Source organism: Ascaphus truei, chromosome 8, assembly GCF_040206685.1.
Source record: "Ascaphus truei isolate aAscTru1 chromosome 8, aAscTru1.hap1, whole genome shotgun sequence".
NCBI lineage: Eukaryota > Metazoa > Chordata > Amphibia > Anura > Ascaphidae > Ascaphus > Ascaphus truei.
The window spans coordinates 85,172,259-85,186,781 of record NC_134490.1 but is presented as its reverse complement, the minus strand read 5'-3'; the positions used below and the strand labels follow the sequence as shown (position 1 = coordinate 85,186,781).

At 45.3% G+C, this 14,523-nt stretch overlaps 1 protein-coding gene across 2 annotated transcripts in view; it reads left to right on the top strand.

Moving 5' to 3' along the window:
- Positions 1–415: 415 nt before the first annotated feature.
- The window catches only part of PAPSS2 (3'-phosphoadenosine 5'-phosphosulfate synthase 2), an 86,420-nt gene continuing 72,312 nt past the window's right edge, over positions 416–14,523 (top strand). For both annotated transcript variants that reach the window (XM_075612905.1, XM_075612904.1), the window contains exon 1: positions 416–635. In XM_075612905.1, the coding sequence (XP_075469020.1) occupies positions 609–635 (27 nt within the window). In that variant the 5' untranslated portion in view covers positions 416–608. The remainder of the gene's footprint in view (positions 636–14,523) is intronic.

The window sequence follows — 14,523 nt, the reverse complement described above, 5'->3', positions numbered from 1 at the left end:
TTGGATATGCCATTCGTTGTAAAGTGAGACGTTGGATAGCGAGGACTACCTGTATATGTATTTTCTCATATTACAGAACCGATTAAAAAAAAAAACACACACACACACACATGCATGATGTGGACTGCACATGCATGATGTGGACGGCACATGCATGATGTGGACTGCAGCTTTAACTGCATCAGCCTTTTCAGAAGCAGAAATCTCTGCGAATTGTACAGGTTTCCAGCTTATGCGAATAGGAGAGAGAAATGTGGGAAGGAAGAATTTGGGAGGAGGGATGATGAGAATGTGAGGGAGGAGACAAGCCTGTGCAAAGAGAGCAGGGAGAGGACTGAATGAGTGGAAGGGGGGCTCCTCCCGAACCCCTTGTCCTGTTTCCAGGACCTCTGCCTCTTTACCCCAGTCCTCCACTCACACGACTGGGACCTGACAATGGTTAATGAAGGGAAGGGGAGGGGACTAGAAGAGGCTGGTCCAGGCAGCTTGCTACGTGTCTTCCCTGGCCTTTTAATGCCTTGTACTACTGCAGACAGCACAAGTCTCGCTGAGCCTTGGGCACAGACTCTGCTCTCTCCAGCACTCAGACCCGCCCCAGGACTACCAGCATGTCTGAGAAGCAGCTACACAATACGGTAGGAATCTCTCGTCTATCGCTGTTGCTTGAATTGGATCTTCTTTTTATTTATTTTTTCTGATTAACCTTTCCAGTCCATGTCCTAAATACTACACGCACCCCTCACTGTGCAACTTTCCACTGTGCACTTCCAGAGCTGCTCCAGCTGGGCAGGGGCTGATCGTGGGAGCTGGGTGAGAGCTAAATACTTCATACTGGGTGCTTCCATTAGTGGGTTTGCTTAATCTTCCATTAATCATGTTGCTGATTTCATTGAGAAATATATATTATTATCCCCTAGTCCCATCACACTTTGCCCACTGATTATGGTTGTAGTTGGTGTAAGTGCATGGTTATGTGAATACTCAGCGCCAATATATATTCACAACAAAAATGCATTATCAGTATGAAAAGTGTCATTAAATGTAATCAAGGATACTTTTATAATACATACAGCGAATACTGCTGCATGTCGTCTCATACATGTTTGGGACGTTCTAATGTCCGTTTGATTTTATCATTCATTATAACTAGAAATACCTGAATGGCTATTATGTGCAGGACAGTGTAATATTCTGCCAATCTCCCAAAAAAACTATTAGAGATTATCCAAGGCAGATCGCTTAATTGTATTCTTAAAAGTAAATAATCTGTCTAAAATATCTTTTTAGTGCAGATTTACTGTAGGATAATGATGTGTTTGTAGGCATGTTTGTTAATGTAATACTGATGAATTTAATTGTTTTGCTTCCCTCCCGGCATTATCCTGCTTTACTTTTGAGTTTTCTAGCCAAGCACAATTTATTTTGAATCCCACAGAATTTTTTTAATTTTATTTTTTTTTACAAAATTATTCTCTCCCACTCGAGCTGAAGTATGTGGAATAAGTTTCAGAAGCATTTCCTTGTAGAAAGTACACATTCAAAGATATGAAGTTAAAGGGCAATATGTATCATGCAAATTATTTCCACATTACAATAACCTCATGTAACCCAACAATGAATAATTTCCCCCTGTAGTGTGTGAAGCTTGTCTCATCTGATGCCTCCGTCTATATAGGCAACGTTAGCAATGGCTTAGACCTAAAAGTTTATAAGCAGTTCCCTCTGCTTCCCCTACATGTATGTATGTATGTATGTATGTATGTACGGTATAATGAATCTGGGGGTCTGCAGAGATGAACTGCATTAATTTCAGCTCCGGGGACCCCTGCTTCCTGAGATACTTACCGGAGAACGTGGTGCTGGTACTTCGTGGAGGTTTTAAAACCTAGCATAACACGGGAGATTTAAACCTTAATTTATTTTCCCCTGGAGGGGACTGTGTTGACGTCATCGTCCCCGGTAAGTATCTTGGGAAGCAGGGAGTCATCAGAGCTATAATTAACGCAGACCCCATTATATATATATATATATATATATATATATATATATATATATATATATATATATATATATATATATATATATATATATATAAAATATACATACAAAAAAGAAAACAGACCAAGAGGAACTGCTCTTCTAAATAGGTGGTCTCCCCCCCTCTTCCGTCTGCCTCTTGTCCAGTCCTTTCTAGCTGCTGCTACCCGGCTCATTTACCTCACTAACCGCTCTTCTGCTGTAGCATTATGCAAGTCGCTACACTGGCGACCCATACCCTACAGCAGGGGTGCGCCAACTGCGGGGTTTACAGAGGCCCGGCGGGCGCTTCCCGAAGCACTTCAATGAAATGCCTGGGAAGCGGCGAAGGCCTCTGTAAATTGCACACACCTTGGCTCAGACGGCTTCTGGAGACGTGTCGCCATGGCAAAGCGGGGTCATGTGATGTCACGTTGCCACGTCATGACGCCTAGACGCCGGAGGTAAGATGGGGGCACGCAGAGAGGGTCAACAGCCGGCAGCGGGGCGCAGGGAAAAAAAGATTGCACTCCCCTGCTCTACAGAGTCAAATTCAAGACACTTGTGCTTACCTACATGACTATCATAACACCGCTCCTCTCTACGTCGCTGACCTACTTTCCAAGTACTCTCCCACACACAGTCTACTCTCCATTCTTTATCTACGTCTGCCCATCTCTCACCTCCTCTCACTCACCGTCTCCAAGACATTTCCCGGGGTGCACCCCATCTCCGGATTTCTCTACCACGCACACAATCAGACGCCCTCCCGCCATACACACATTTAAAAGTTCCTTAAATCTGGGAAAAACAGGAATTAGAATTGGTAGTGACTTGCGAGATGGTAACGAAGAGTTGACAAATCATTTGAGCCGTTAAAAGCAAACTTCCAAATGACCTGCAGACCAGACATTTCGTAAGCAGTTCCCCCACTTCGGCACCACGCATAATATGTGCCAGCTGGACATCAAACGTGCCAGCTGCACATAACAGCAGGGGATGGCACGGCAACCAATAGTAAACGGCAAACTTCACAGGCTTTCTGTTGGCGACTGTGTGGTCATGTTTGTAGTTTTATTTTGTGTGTCCAAATGGGCACTAAAAAAATAACAAATACCTGACATCATCAGATGTTGAGGGACGATGTTTGAGGAACGGGGGATCCCGACTGGTTCAGTTTAGACTTAAAAAATAATAATAATGGGGGGTTAACTGCTGCTTTAAGGTCTTTTACGGGTTAATGCTCCCATTCAAGTGTTATCTCCCATTGACTTGAAAGGAAGTTAATGAAAGATCGATTGTGTTAACCCATAATGGACCTTAGTGAATAACCCCCATGGTCATTTTTCTGGTCCGGCTTGATGGCGGTGACATCGGACTGAGCTCCGCTCTCTTCCCCACAACAGTTAAACTGATTGTCGGGGGAGAGTGCGAGGCTTCTAAGTATCCTCTTACCTGGTCTAAAGACATCTCCCCCCTACAGCGTCCTGTCATGGCACTGTGGCGTCAAATGGCGTCACGTTACATGCCATCACGTGGTGTCGCATTGTCACACAGCATGACTCGGTGTTGCCATGACAACGTGATGCCACATGGTTTCGTGACACCGCAACGTATGCCAAGAAGAAAGGACCACTGGACCCGGTAAGAGGCCGTAAGACGCCCTGCACCGAGCCCCGCAAAATTACAGGCCGGCCCTGCCTCTTGTCTATTTAGGCTACATATACCAGCAAATGAATATACTTGCAGCTGACTTTGTTAGGGTCCTTTCATTTTCTTATTTTTCTATCTGCCTAAAGTGTTTCCTAATTGTAAAAGGGAGCCCCTAAAGAAGTTTTCTTGAAGCACTCAATGAATATCATAAATAATACATACATCATCTTCAGCCCTTGTCGATTCAGTGCTGGATGAAGGAATTCCCAATGCTCTTCCACGTATTGTGATTACAAACCTCTCTTCTTCCAGTAGTCTTCACCTTTTTAAATTTAAAGTTGATTGTAGGTATGAGGACAAAAGTTAAAAATAATACAATAATGTTTTCAAAAGAGTAAGATGTGTGTATTTTAAAAATAACATTTCCCTGTAGAAGCATACAAGGACCACTTACATATTGGCAGAGGGCCAGCACTTAAAAAAAAAAATATCCCTTCTACCACCATGGGATCCCTAAGCACATCCTAAATTTGAACCTCCACTAAAAACAGCGGCATATAGATAAACACAGTATACTGTACACTAAGAAGTGGCTCCGTGAGTAAAGACACTGACACAGAGTTTGAATCTGGGGAACATGGTTCAAATCCTGGGATCAGCCCCTTGTGACCTTGGGCGAGTCACTTTTATCTCCTAGGTGCCTCAGGCACCAAAAACATAGATTGTAAGCTCATCTAGACAGGGACTTTGCCTGTTACATTCCTATCTGCTGCGTACAGCGCACTGTAATGTAACTTACGCGCTTTGATTCCCTTTGGGAAAAAAGCGATATATGAAAAAAGTTATTATTAATAATAAATAACAGTGCTCGTTAACTACCTCCCTGTACCGTTCCTAACTAGATCCTGCTGATCCCATTACTTAGTTGCATGGAGTGCTGAGATAAATAAGTGACATCATATTAAGCTGTGTGTGTTCCTAGGGCTGCGCTTATACATCCATCGCCGGCAACGCAACCGATGCTGTCGCCACAGCAACATGCTGTATTTGAAGTTTACACGACGTCGCTGGATGACGTCATTAAAGGGGAGGCCAGAGGCACGGAGAAGCTCCCGATTGGCCGCAATTGGTGACCGTCGCCGAAAAAAATCAAATATCAGTGACTACCAGATTTCTAGTAGCACTGTCGCTCCGTCGCTTTGTCGCCGCCGCGTGCACTATAAGCGCCGACGACGGCAACAATGCATTTGTTGCGACGCGACGGCGATGTCGCTGTCACTATAAGAGCAACCTAAGTGTTTACGGCTTATTGCACATTTTTGTGGTGGGAAAGGGGCGTGATGTGAGCTGGGGGATTGTAAAGCTTTTGGTTAATACCATTCCTTACCATCATTACTGGTCCAATGTATGAGAAGGTTTGGAATGACTGTTCTACTAAATATTATCGCCTATATTTACCAAGTGGTAAATATAATATACACACAGCACATACTGGGGCAGAAGACTCCTTTCAGTGAACAGTGTCAGTGTTCGTGCGCAGTATTGTTTGTTTTCTTTAAGATATCAGTACTGGTAACTAACGCTACCGTATTACTGAAAGGCTAAAGTAAGGCCAAGGCCCCGCTGCCTCAGACCACGCGCCCGCACTGCAGACAGGCGGCGCGTGGAGAGGCACTTGGGGCTTTTTCCGGTCCAAAGGGACAATTTTTGTGAGCGGGGTGGGGGGGCGTGGCCAAAATGGGGGGGGGGCATGACGTGGGGGGGCGTGGCCATGACGTGAAGGGGCGTGGCCATGACGTGAGGGGGCGGGACTGCCCCTCAGCCGTTCAGCCTCTCAGCCGTTCAGCCTCTCAACCATGTATTGATAGAACTGTCTAAGTTGTTTGATGTTGCATTTATTTAATGAATGTACATGTTGTATACAACCACTCCATAATAGCTCAACTGTTCAGCCCCTCAGCCCCTCAGCCCCTCAACTCCTCAGCCGCTCACACACACAGACAGGCACTCACACACTCACGCACTCAGGCACACACACAGACAGGCACTCACGCTGCTTTCCCCCCACACTCTCCTCCCCGCTCCCCGAAGCCTCCCCTCCTCATTGGCTCACAGCCACACCACGTGACGCGTCGACGCTTGGGATTACATTTCTCTTGAATCCCCTAGCAGCTGACACGTCACAGCGCGTAGTGAGCTGTGCAGCCAGGGGGGACCGGGACCGGCTCGGGAGGATTCCCCTGCTGGTGGGGAACGCTCGTGCGGCCGCCCGCGCCGCCGGGCGCAGCGGGTCCCAGCCCTAAGACAGGTTTAGGGGAGGCAGCAAAGTATTGGCGGAAGAGTAGGGGGTATGCTAACTATATTTTCTGTGTTACATTAAGTCTGTATTGTATGTTTACAGTTATTCTTGACCTATTTCTGCTTTAAGACCTGTTCAAAATGTTACTGCCCCGAGTAAGATGTTTCATAGCCTTATTTATTACCTATTTCAGTGGTAGGAATGTGAATTAGCAGAATGTCGTTTCTGTCTGTAGTCTGATGACTGAATTTTATAAATATTCCCAACACTACTACTGTGTTTTTGATTCCTGATAGCAGAATAATTTTTTTTTTAAATTGCAGATAACCGTGACACAAGCACTGTCAATGTTCATATTAGCCGTTAAAGTTTAATCAACAATGTACTTGACACTATTTGTGTTGAAGTTTGACTTCTCTTGTATAAATATGTCGTCTGCTTTTCAGTTGACCAACTACTGTAAAGAACTCCCAGTGTCGCCTTGTCTTGTGGTTACCTGAGAGAGAACACGGTGAACGCTAGTAACTCAGCTGTCCCTGTGTCACCTGCTTGTTCTGCATAGGTTATTCTCAAAAGTCCAAGGTTGTTCTACAAACTGATTCCAGCCAAAGCCGTTTATTGCTAGTAACTATAATACTTTAAAGAATCACAGATTCTTTATAGATACATACTGTATGCACAACAATGATGTTTCTGGTGAAAAATGAGACCACTTTGGTCTCATTCTCATAACTATGTTAAAACCTAAAGAACAGACAAAATTGCACCTTCACATGGCAGTTTACATCAGCCTTAAACTTGAATAAAATTGAGTTATTTACATTACGTGGGTCTTACAGACGTTTGGGTAATGAGCAAACAGTCTGTTTTCAATATATATTTGGCAATAAAATATATTTGGCTTCTATAATGAGACAATAACTGTAAAGAGATACAGAGCAGACAAATTCTAACCTGTATTTACAAAGGATTAAGTGAGGTGGACAAGGATGAATTTGAGCTTTCCATGCTACTCTTTTACAATACAGTTTATAGTAGAGCAGGCTCTTCAACTAGTTCTCCAATGGGACCAGATCACAAAACATTTAGGACTAGAAGGGTCACAAGCTTATTGTAATGTCATTTTAGATACCGTTTTAAAGATTTGCAATTATTATATTTCAACATTTTCAAACATTTTCCAAACATTGATAACATCTATTCAATATATATTTATATTGGCTTAAGTTACAAGTAAGTTTCAGGGTGAAATTAGCATGGAGAGAGCGTCCAAGGGCCCCATCAAAGCCCTTTCTGTGCTGCATTTGTGCCGAGGGCTGCCAGGTAAGAGCGGCTCTGTAGTAGACTTTGAGCTGAGATTTTAACAGAACTGTTTAACTGACATTGGCTTAAAAAACCCACGAGCTTGAGTTTGTAATTTATGTACTCTTTTTTGCAAGGTACAGGATTTATATTTCCTGATTACCAAGGAGAAACTGAACTGTGTCTATGTGGGAATGAAACTGCAGTAGTAAAACTGACCTGATTAAGCATGTATCTGGCAATATGGAGGCTACTGTTACATTGGTCTTAATGCTCGTTCCTACTAAGTCCCTCTGTTTATACTTGATACCTGTGATAGAACAACATGGCGGAATAGAATCAGATGAACGGTCTGATGTCACAGCTAGAGGTCCGCCCAAACCCGTTTCCCCGGATTTTCGCTGATGTAATCCCCCAAAATCCGTTTTGCAGTGTAAAATCCGCAAACGGATTTGGGCGGTTTCAATCTGCGCGGATTCATCAAAATCCCCCATGAAATATAACCCGTGGGCGGATTTGTAGGATCTAATCCGCGGATTCAGCAATTCGTTGGCGGATACTTAGGAATTCGCCAGCGAACGCATTACGGAATCCGTGTATTGGTAATAATAATTTTAAAAATCCGCCAAACGCAAATCGCCCTTTCTGACATTGATCTGCTGAAATCCGCGAACCAAAGGAACCGGCTGATCCGCTGCGGATCCAAATTAGCCCCCCAAAAACCGCTCATCTCTAGTACCAGCCCTCACCGGGCTAATTGACAGTGATGATGAGACAAGCAAATGGGTACAGGCAGAGCTGAGTCACCTGATTGAATTGCAGCACTGCTAATTGGCCACTCTTTCATGTGATGTTTTTATAGGAAACGTAATTTTGGATGGGATGGGGTCTCTATCCAGATTTGCCCAACTTTGGGAACCATAAGACTGCAGCATTTGTAACTTCCAGTGATGTCATCGGAGGAATCAGTGAAAGGAAAACTGCAGTGGCATCATTTGGAAGTTTCACCATAGGGTTTCCCACCTAGCAACACACTGTTTCTATTTAATGCAAATCCAAGATGTCACTGAACACTTCCCCCCCCCTCTTGATTTTTGAATAGTACATGGTGGGTGGGAGGGGGGGGGGGGGGAGGGGATGAGGTGTTACACAAACTTTACAAGTACATGTATTTGATTACATTTTCATCTACAACCAAGGTTCTCTGCGTTATATCATGCAGAGGACTGCTCCCAGGCCCCTAGAGGAACTCCCAGGAGGTCCACTCAACACAGCTCTAGTACCCATCTCCTTTATCACACAACAGGAGGTGGCGATGGGGGGGAAGGGATAGGGCCAAAGAAGGAGCAAAGCGTGTAATGGGTGGTGGTGTGGGGGGGGGAGGGGGTAACCCCCTAGGATTAACCTGATCCTCCATTGTTGGTCATACTGTTGTCAGCCTTGACTAATTTACAAGTTGTTTTAGCATAGGTGTGTCTAACTAGACTAGCCAACTTCTCCGTGCAGTAATTAAGCCAGATCGTATTCTGTATAAGAGCTATATCGGGTACAGTAGTTCACTTTTCTTCCAGTACCATGCTATTGCACATCTGGATGCAGTCCTAATATGAGTTTATTAGAGCTCTTGTTCAGGACCGGGATCGGCCTATTTAACAAACAGGACCATGGATCTAGTTGAAATGACAACTCCAGTATTCTCTGGGGCTTATTCACTAAACTTCGATAAGTGCATTAAAGCAGCAGTTAAAGCAATATCCTACATGTGTATTTTGGTTTTTTTAATAAATCAGTTCTGTACTATGAGAAAATACTTGTAGCTTTAAAAAGGAAAAAATGTTTAATGTATTGCAATTGTAATGCAACAAGCATTTTTGTTTCTATAGCAACCATTTACAAAGTCATATCCCCTTCCTCTTCTGAGACAGGATCTGGCACACCCCTTTTGCCCTCTCTCTAGCAGTGCACCAATTGTATCTAGTGCCTGTCTGGTCACATGATCTTCCACACAGAACTTTGCATATTGGGTAATCCTCTGCAGCCCTAACAGTGATAAAGAGCCCCGAGCCGAATCTTCAGCGATCGATTACAGGAAAACGGATTGATCGGCACCTTAGCCAATCACGTGTCAGTGTGCAGATTGTATTGATGCACATATTGAATGTAATTTTTTTTTATTATATATATATATATATATATACGGCAGCTTGAACTGCAGCTTTAATGCACTATAAGTGCCCTTTTAGAATGGCTGTAAGGAGCCGTGCAATAGCTGAAAAAATGCCCCAGCAACTGCTATTCACTAAATTCCGTTATGCATATCGTACTATAAAAACTTGCATTCATTTCTCGCCAGCTCACGGGTGGCAAGATCAGAATTGCGATATGCATAACAAGGATTATTTTTGCTGCATAGGATTGATACCGGGGGTCTCCGGAGCTGACCCACATATTTATTTCAGCTCCGGAGAGACCCGGATTCAATCTTATGTACAGTAATAAAAATAAAATTACAGCCAGTTTCATTACTTAGCGGCTAACCGCTACGGTAATTAAGGGGTTAACCCCTCGCGCTACCGCCCCACAAGGACTAAACACCATCCTGGGGCAATTACCACCTTCACCCACCCCCTGTTCCAACAACACTACACCGAAATGGGTAAAAGTGCTATTAGCCAAAGATGGCTAATGGCGCTTTTCCCCGTTCAAAAAACCTTTACAGTGCAATATAATAAAAAATAAATACAAAATACACACTGTAATGGGCAAAATTACCATTTGCATTGCCATTGTGGCAATCCATGCCCATTTTGGGGTCATGGTTTACCACTGTGACAATCAATGGGTAGAGGGGGTGGTAACGTTGCTCTGGGGAGGATGGTTGAACCTCCCATGTGGATAGCGGGGTAGGGGGTTAAGCCCTTAATTACTATAGCGGTTACTAACTGCTAAGGTGATTTAAGGGGCTAGTGGCCAGTATCCTGTTTCTTATTGTAATGTTGCTGTTCATGGAGGACGCGGAGGAAGACAACCATCATCCTGGCGGGGGGGGGGGGCGGCGAGAGGGTAGAGGGGGTGGGTAGTAGGGTTGTTGTATTTGAATGTTTATTTAGGGTAGAGGGGGTGGGTGAATGGGGGTACTTAGCCATGGGTGGGTGGTTAGGCCTACCTGGAGGGTAGCGGGAGGAATTTACCCCTTCATTACCATAGCAGTTACAACTGCTATGGTAATGAAGGGGTTAACTCCTTCCGCAACCTTCCTGGTAGGCCTAACCACCCACCCTGGGCTAAGTACCCCCATTCACCCACCCCCTCAAACCCCAAACAAATCAGGTGCCGTGGCTTAACCCCTTCATTGCCTTTAGCGGCTAGCCGCCGAGGTAATATAGCTGTATTTATTTTAATAACACAGTATTGAAGCAGGGGGTCTCCGGAGTTGAACCGCATTAATTTCAGCCTTGGGGTTAGAGGCCCCCGATATCTCCCTGTGTTGTTTAAATAAAATCTCCCGCGTCAGGTTCCTCAAATGACATAAGAGGGGAGTGTGCTTCAAATTGTTGTATTCAACCATTCGGCTGAATAAATCTAAAAAAAATCAATCACTTTTTTCATGAATTCAAATGTTTTGCAATCTGACTTCTCCATTAGATCAACAATCTTGGACACCCCTTTGGACCACCAGTTTCTAAAAATTTGTCTAATTAGACCCGGGGTAAATCTGGGTTGAGGAATAAGGTTGTCAGCAAGGAGCCCGTACTAGAGATGATACGTCTCCTCCTTCCAGGCTTCCAACATTAGTAAAGTACAGTATGTTCCAGTGTGGGAAGCCGGAGACGTAGACGTAGATTGTTTCTTATCTGTCTGGGCTGCCACAGTACCCTATTCAAACTATAAGGATAATTATATGTTAAAGCTGGTAAATTCCGAGTCTTATTGAAATCCCTGCTCTCTAATTGGTTACAATTCTGATCTTTATCCAATCAGTAATGGGCCGGAATTTTTGGCACCCTGCCAAGTTTTTCAGCCAATCAGCTTTCAGTTTTCATTCACAAAGAGTGAGGTCAGCTCTTAGACAGGGGAGGTTATTGGACAGGAGACTGCAGCAAGGCACTGACTCCTCCCCCTCCTTGCCTACAGAGAGTTCCGCACAGGAGAGTGAGGGGAAAGGGTTGTGTGTTTAGTGGGTGTAAAGGGGGCCAGCAGAGTGTGTGTTTTGTAGGTGTAGCGGAGGGGCTGCAGTGTGTGTTTTGTCTGTGGAGGAGGGGTGCAGAGTGTTGTTGGTGTGTGTGTGTCTGCAGTGTGGGTTTATAGAGGGGCTGCAGTGGGTTTACAGGGGGGGCTGCTGGTGTGTGTTTTATGGATGTGGAGGGGACAGCAGTCTGTTTTGTTGGTGTGTGTCTGCAGTGTGTTTTGTGCGTGTAGAGGGGGCTGTAGTTTGTGTGGTGTGTGTGTCACTGGGTTTAGAGGGTGGAGAAGGGCTTCAGAGTGTTTTAGTGTGTGTGTGTGTGTCTGCAGTTTTGTCGTTTTACAGGGGCGGCAATGTGTGTGTTTTGTGAGTGTAGAGGGTGGAGGAGGGCTGCAGTGTGTTTTTTGGGTATAGAGGGGGGGCTGCAGAGTGTGTGTGTGTGTGTGTGTGTGTATATGGGGGGGGGGGCTGCAGTGTGTGTGTGTGTGTGTGTGTATATATAGAGGGGGGCTGTGTGTATGTACAATTTCCTTTTAATAAACTAGCAGTAAAAGCAAAATAATGTAGACAATCATCTTTTTTATGAAAAATCTAAAACATTTAAATTAAAAATAAGCCTACATTTAGCCTATAATAGTAATAATCCCCTCAGAACAGGGCATTACTGGCCAATAATGCCCTGGTTGGTTAAAGTCCCTCGGCTTTGCCTCGGGCCTTCAACTCTTCCAGCCAGGGCATTATTGGCCAGTAATGCCCTGTTCTTCTGGGATTATTACTTAAATAACATCAGTCTCAATTTCTATCGATCTCTTAAATTTAGGATCCGCGTGCCATGCAATTACCTGCCTAAATTGGGCTACCCTATAGTAAGCCAACAGGCATGGCAAGCACAGCTCCCCTGTGTCCGTAGGCTGATTCAGGGTCATTTTTTTTTACTTGTTCGAGGCTCTTTATTAGCCCAGATAAATTTGCTAATGTGGGGCTGCAGTGTGAGGATTGGACCTCGGACCCGCCCCCCAGTGATGCATTGGGTGACGCCGCTCGTGCGAGCGCCGCAATACTCCTGCAAACACCAGACCTAGGCTCCGCCTCCGCATCGCCTTCTGCAACGGAGGATACTCCGGTCTCCAATACACGGTGTCGCTTCATTTTCAAGAAGTACACGAGAGGTTAATGCTATCAATTACTCATAACCTGCATTTCCCCCCGCCCCTGCCTATCAGTGGACTAAATATGTCTGAGGAGCCTTTCCTTTTCGTTACCTTGCAGCTGTGTGCTGTCTTTATATTGGCTGCCTGCCCTTTAAGCACAGAGCCAGCCCTCCCACAAACTGGCTGAGCATAAACTCCTGTTTGTGTACCCGTGCTTGCTGCTTGTTGCTGTTACTGTGCCTTGAAAAAAGAATAAAACCTGGCGCCAAATATTCAATGGAAAGTCCTGTATTCCTCATGGAATCCGCACAAAGCAGCAGGGCATAAACACGCGATGTTATCACAGAGTCCTCTTGGCGCAGATGGTATCCTTGCAGAGTTGTAGCTCTGCTCCGCCGCGACTCAAGTCCAAACCGCCCTTCGGGTATTCCCAGGAACAGTGCCGGTGACGGAGGCTGGTTCGTGGGGTACACGGCTCTACACCACGTGTGGCCGCTCTCCTCACTTCCTCCTCCTGTTACACAGGCTGTCTCTGCGCGCCCGCGCGCGAGTGTGCCCGTGCCCTTAAAGGGACAGTTTATGCGTTCTGAATGCCGGGAGCTGGCAGATCTAAAAAGGCTCCTAACCAAATGTCCCATACAAGTCCAGTACCAAACACAAAGTGACTATGTCACCTGCCCTACGCGTTTCGTAGACGTTACTCTACTTCCTCAGATCTGCCTGCTCCCGGCATTCAGAACGCATAAACTGTCCCTTTAAGGGCACGGGCACACTCGCGCGCGGGCGCGCAGAGACAGCCTGTGTAACAGGAGGAGGAAGTGAGGAGAGCGGCCACACGTGGTGTAGAGCCGTGTACCCCACGAACCAGCCTCCGTCACCGGCACTGTTCCTGGGAATACCCGAAGGGCGGTTTGGACTTGAGTCGCGGCGGAGCAGAGCTACAACTCTGCAAGGATACCATCTGCGCCAAGAGGACTCTGTCATAACATTGCGTGTTTATGCCCTGCTGCTTTGTGCGGATTCCATGAGGAATACAGGACTTTCCATTGAATATTTGGCGCCAGGTTTTTTTCTTTTTTCACGTATTTTCTGTTGGTACTGGCAGTAGGTACCAGGCAGCCTAACTTAAACTTTTATTTTAAGATATTTGTAACTTGTCACATTGGTGTTTAAATTTTAGCGCTTGTTCACATTTTTTTCTTGTTACTGTGCCTTGCCTGACCTTTCGTTGTGACCCCTGCTCATACCTGGACTTCTCTCTTCTGTGCCCCTGGACCTCGGCTCGCTTCTGGACTCCCGCTCTCTCCTCGACTACGGATCACGACTACTCTCCTCTCTCCAACCCTTGACTACGGCAAGTACCACGACTTACCCGAACTCTCCTACCCTGACCTGGCTACACGACCCTGACTCTGCAATCCGGACCTGGCCCCGTGGTTGTAGGGCGGTGGTTATATACATCCCCACATCAGCCTCGCGGTCTAGTCTCGTTTGTGGTGAGCACTCGTTACATGCAGAACCTGTATGACCCTTAATGGGACCTGGACTGGTAGGGTGTGAAATAAAGAATTCTGGGGAGGAGATTCATGTTCACAGAGTTAATCCGGCCTACCCACGAGATATTATATTTGGCCAATTCTCCTATATCCTTAAGCGTGTCAATCAAGGTGGAGTAGTTACATTTAAATAAGTCTTTGTAGTCTACCGGGATATTAACTCCCAAGTATTTAACTGCTCTATGGCACCACCTATAGTTTAAGTTTACTGATAGCAATTTAATGTCTTCCTTGGCTAGGTTTATGTTCAGAGCATACATTTTATCATTATTTATTTAAAAAAAAAAATTATGCACAAATTATTTTGGGGTTGGGGGTGAGGGTACAAAAGAAAAATAGGAGGGGGTAAGGATGGGGAGGGAT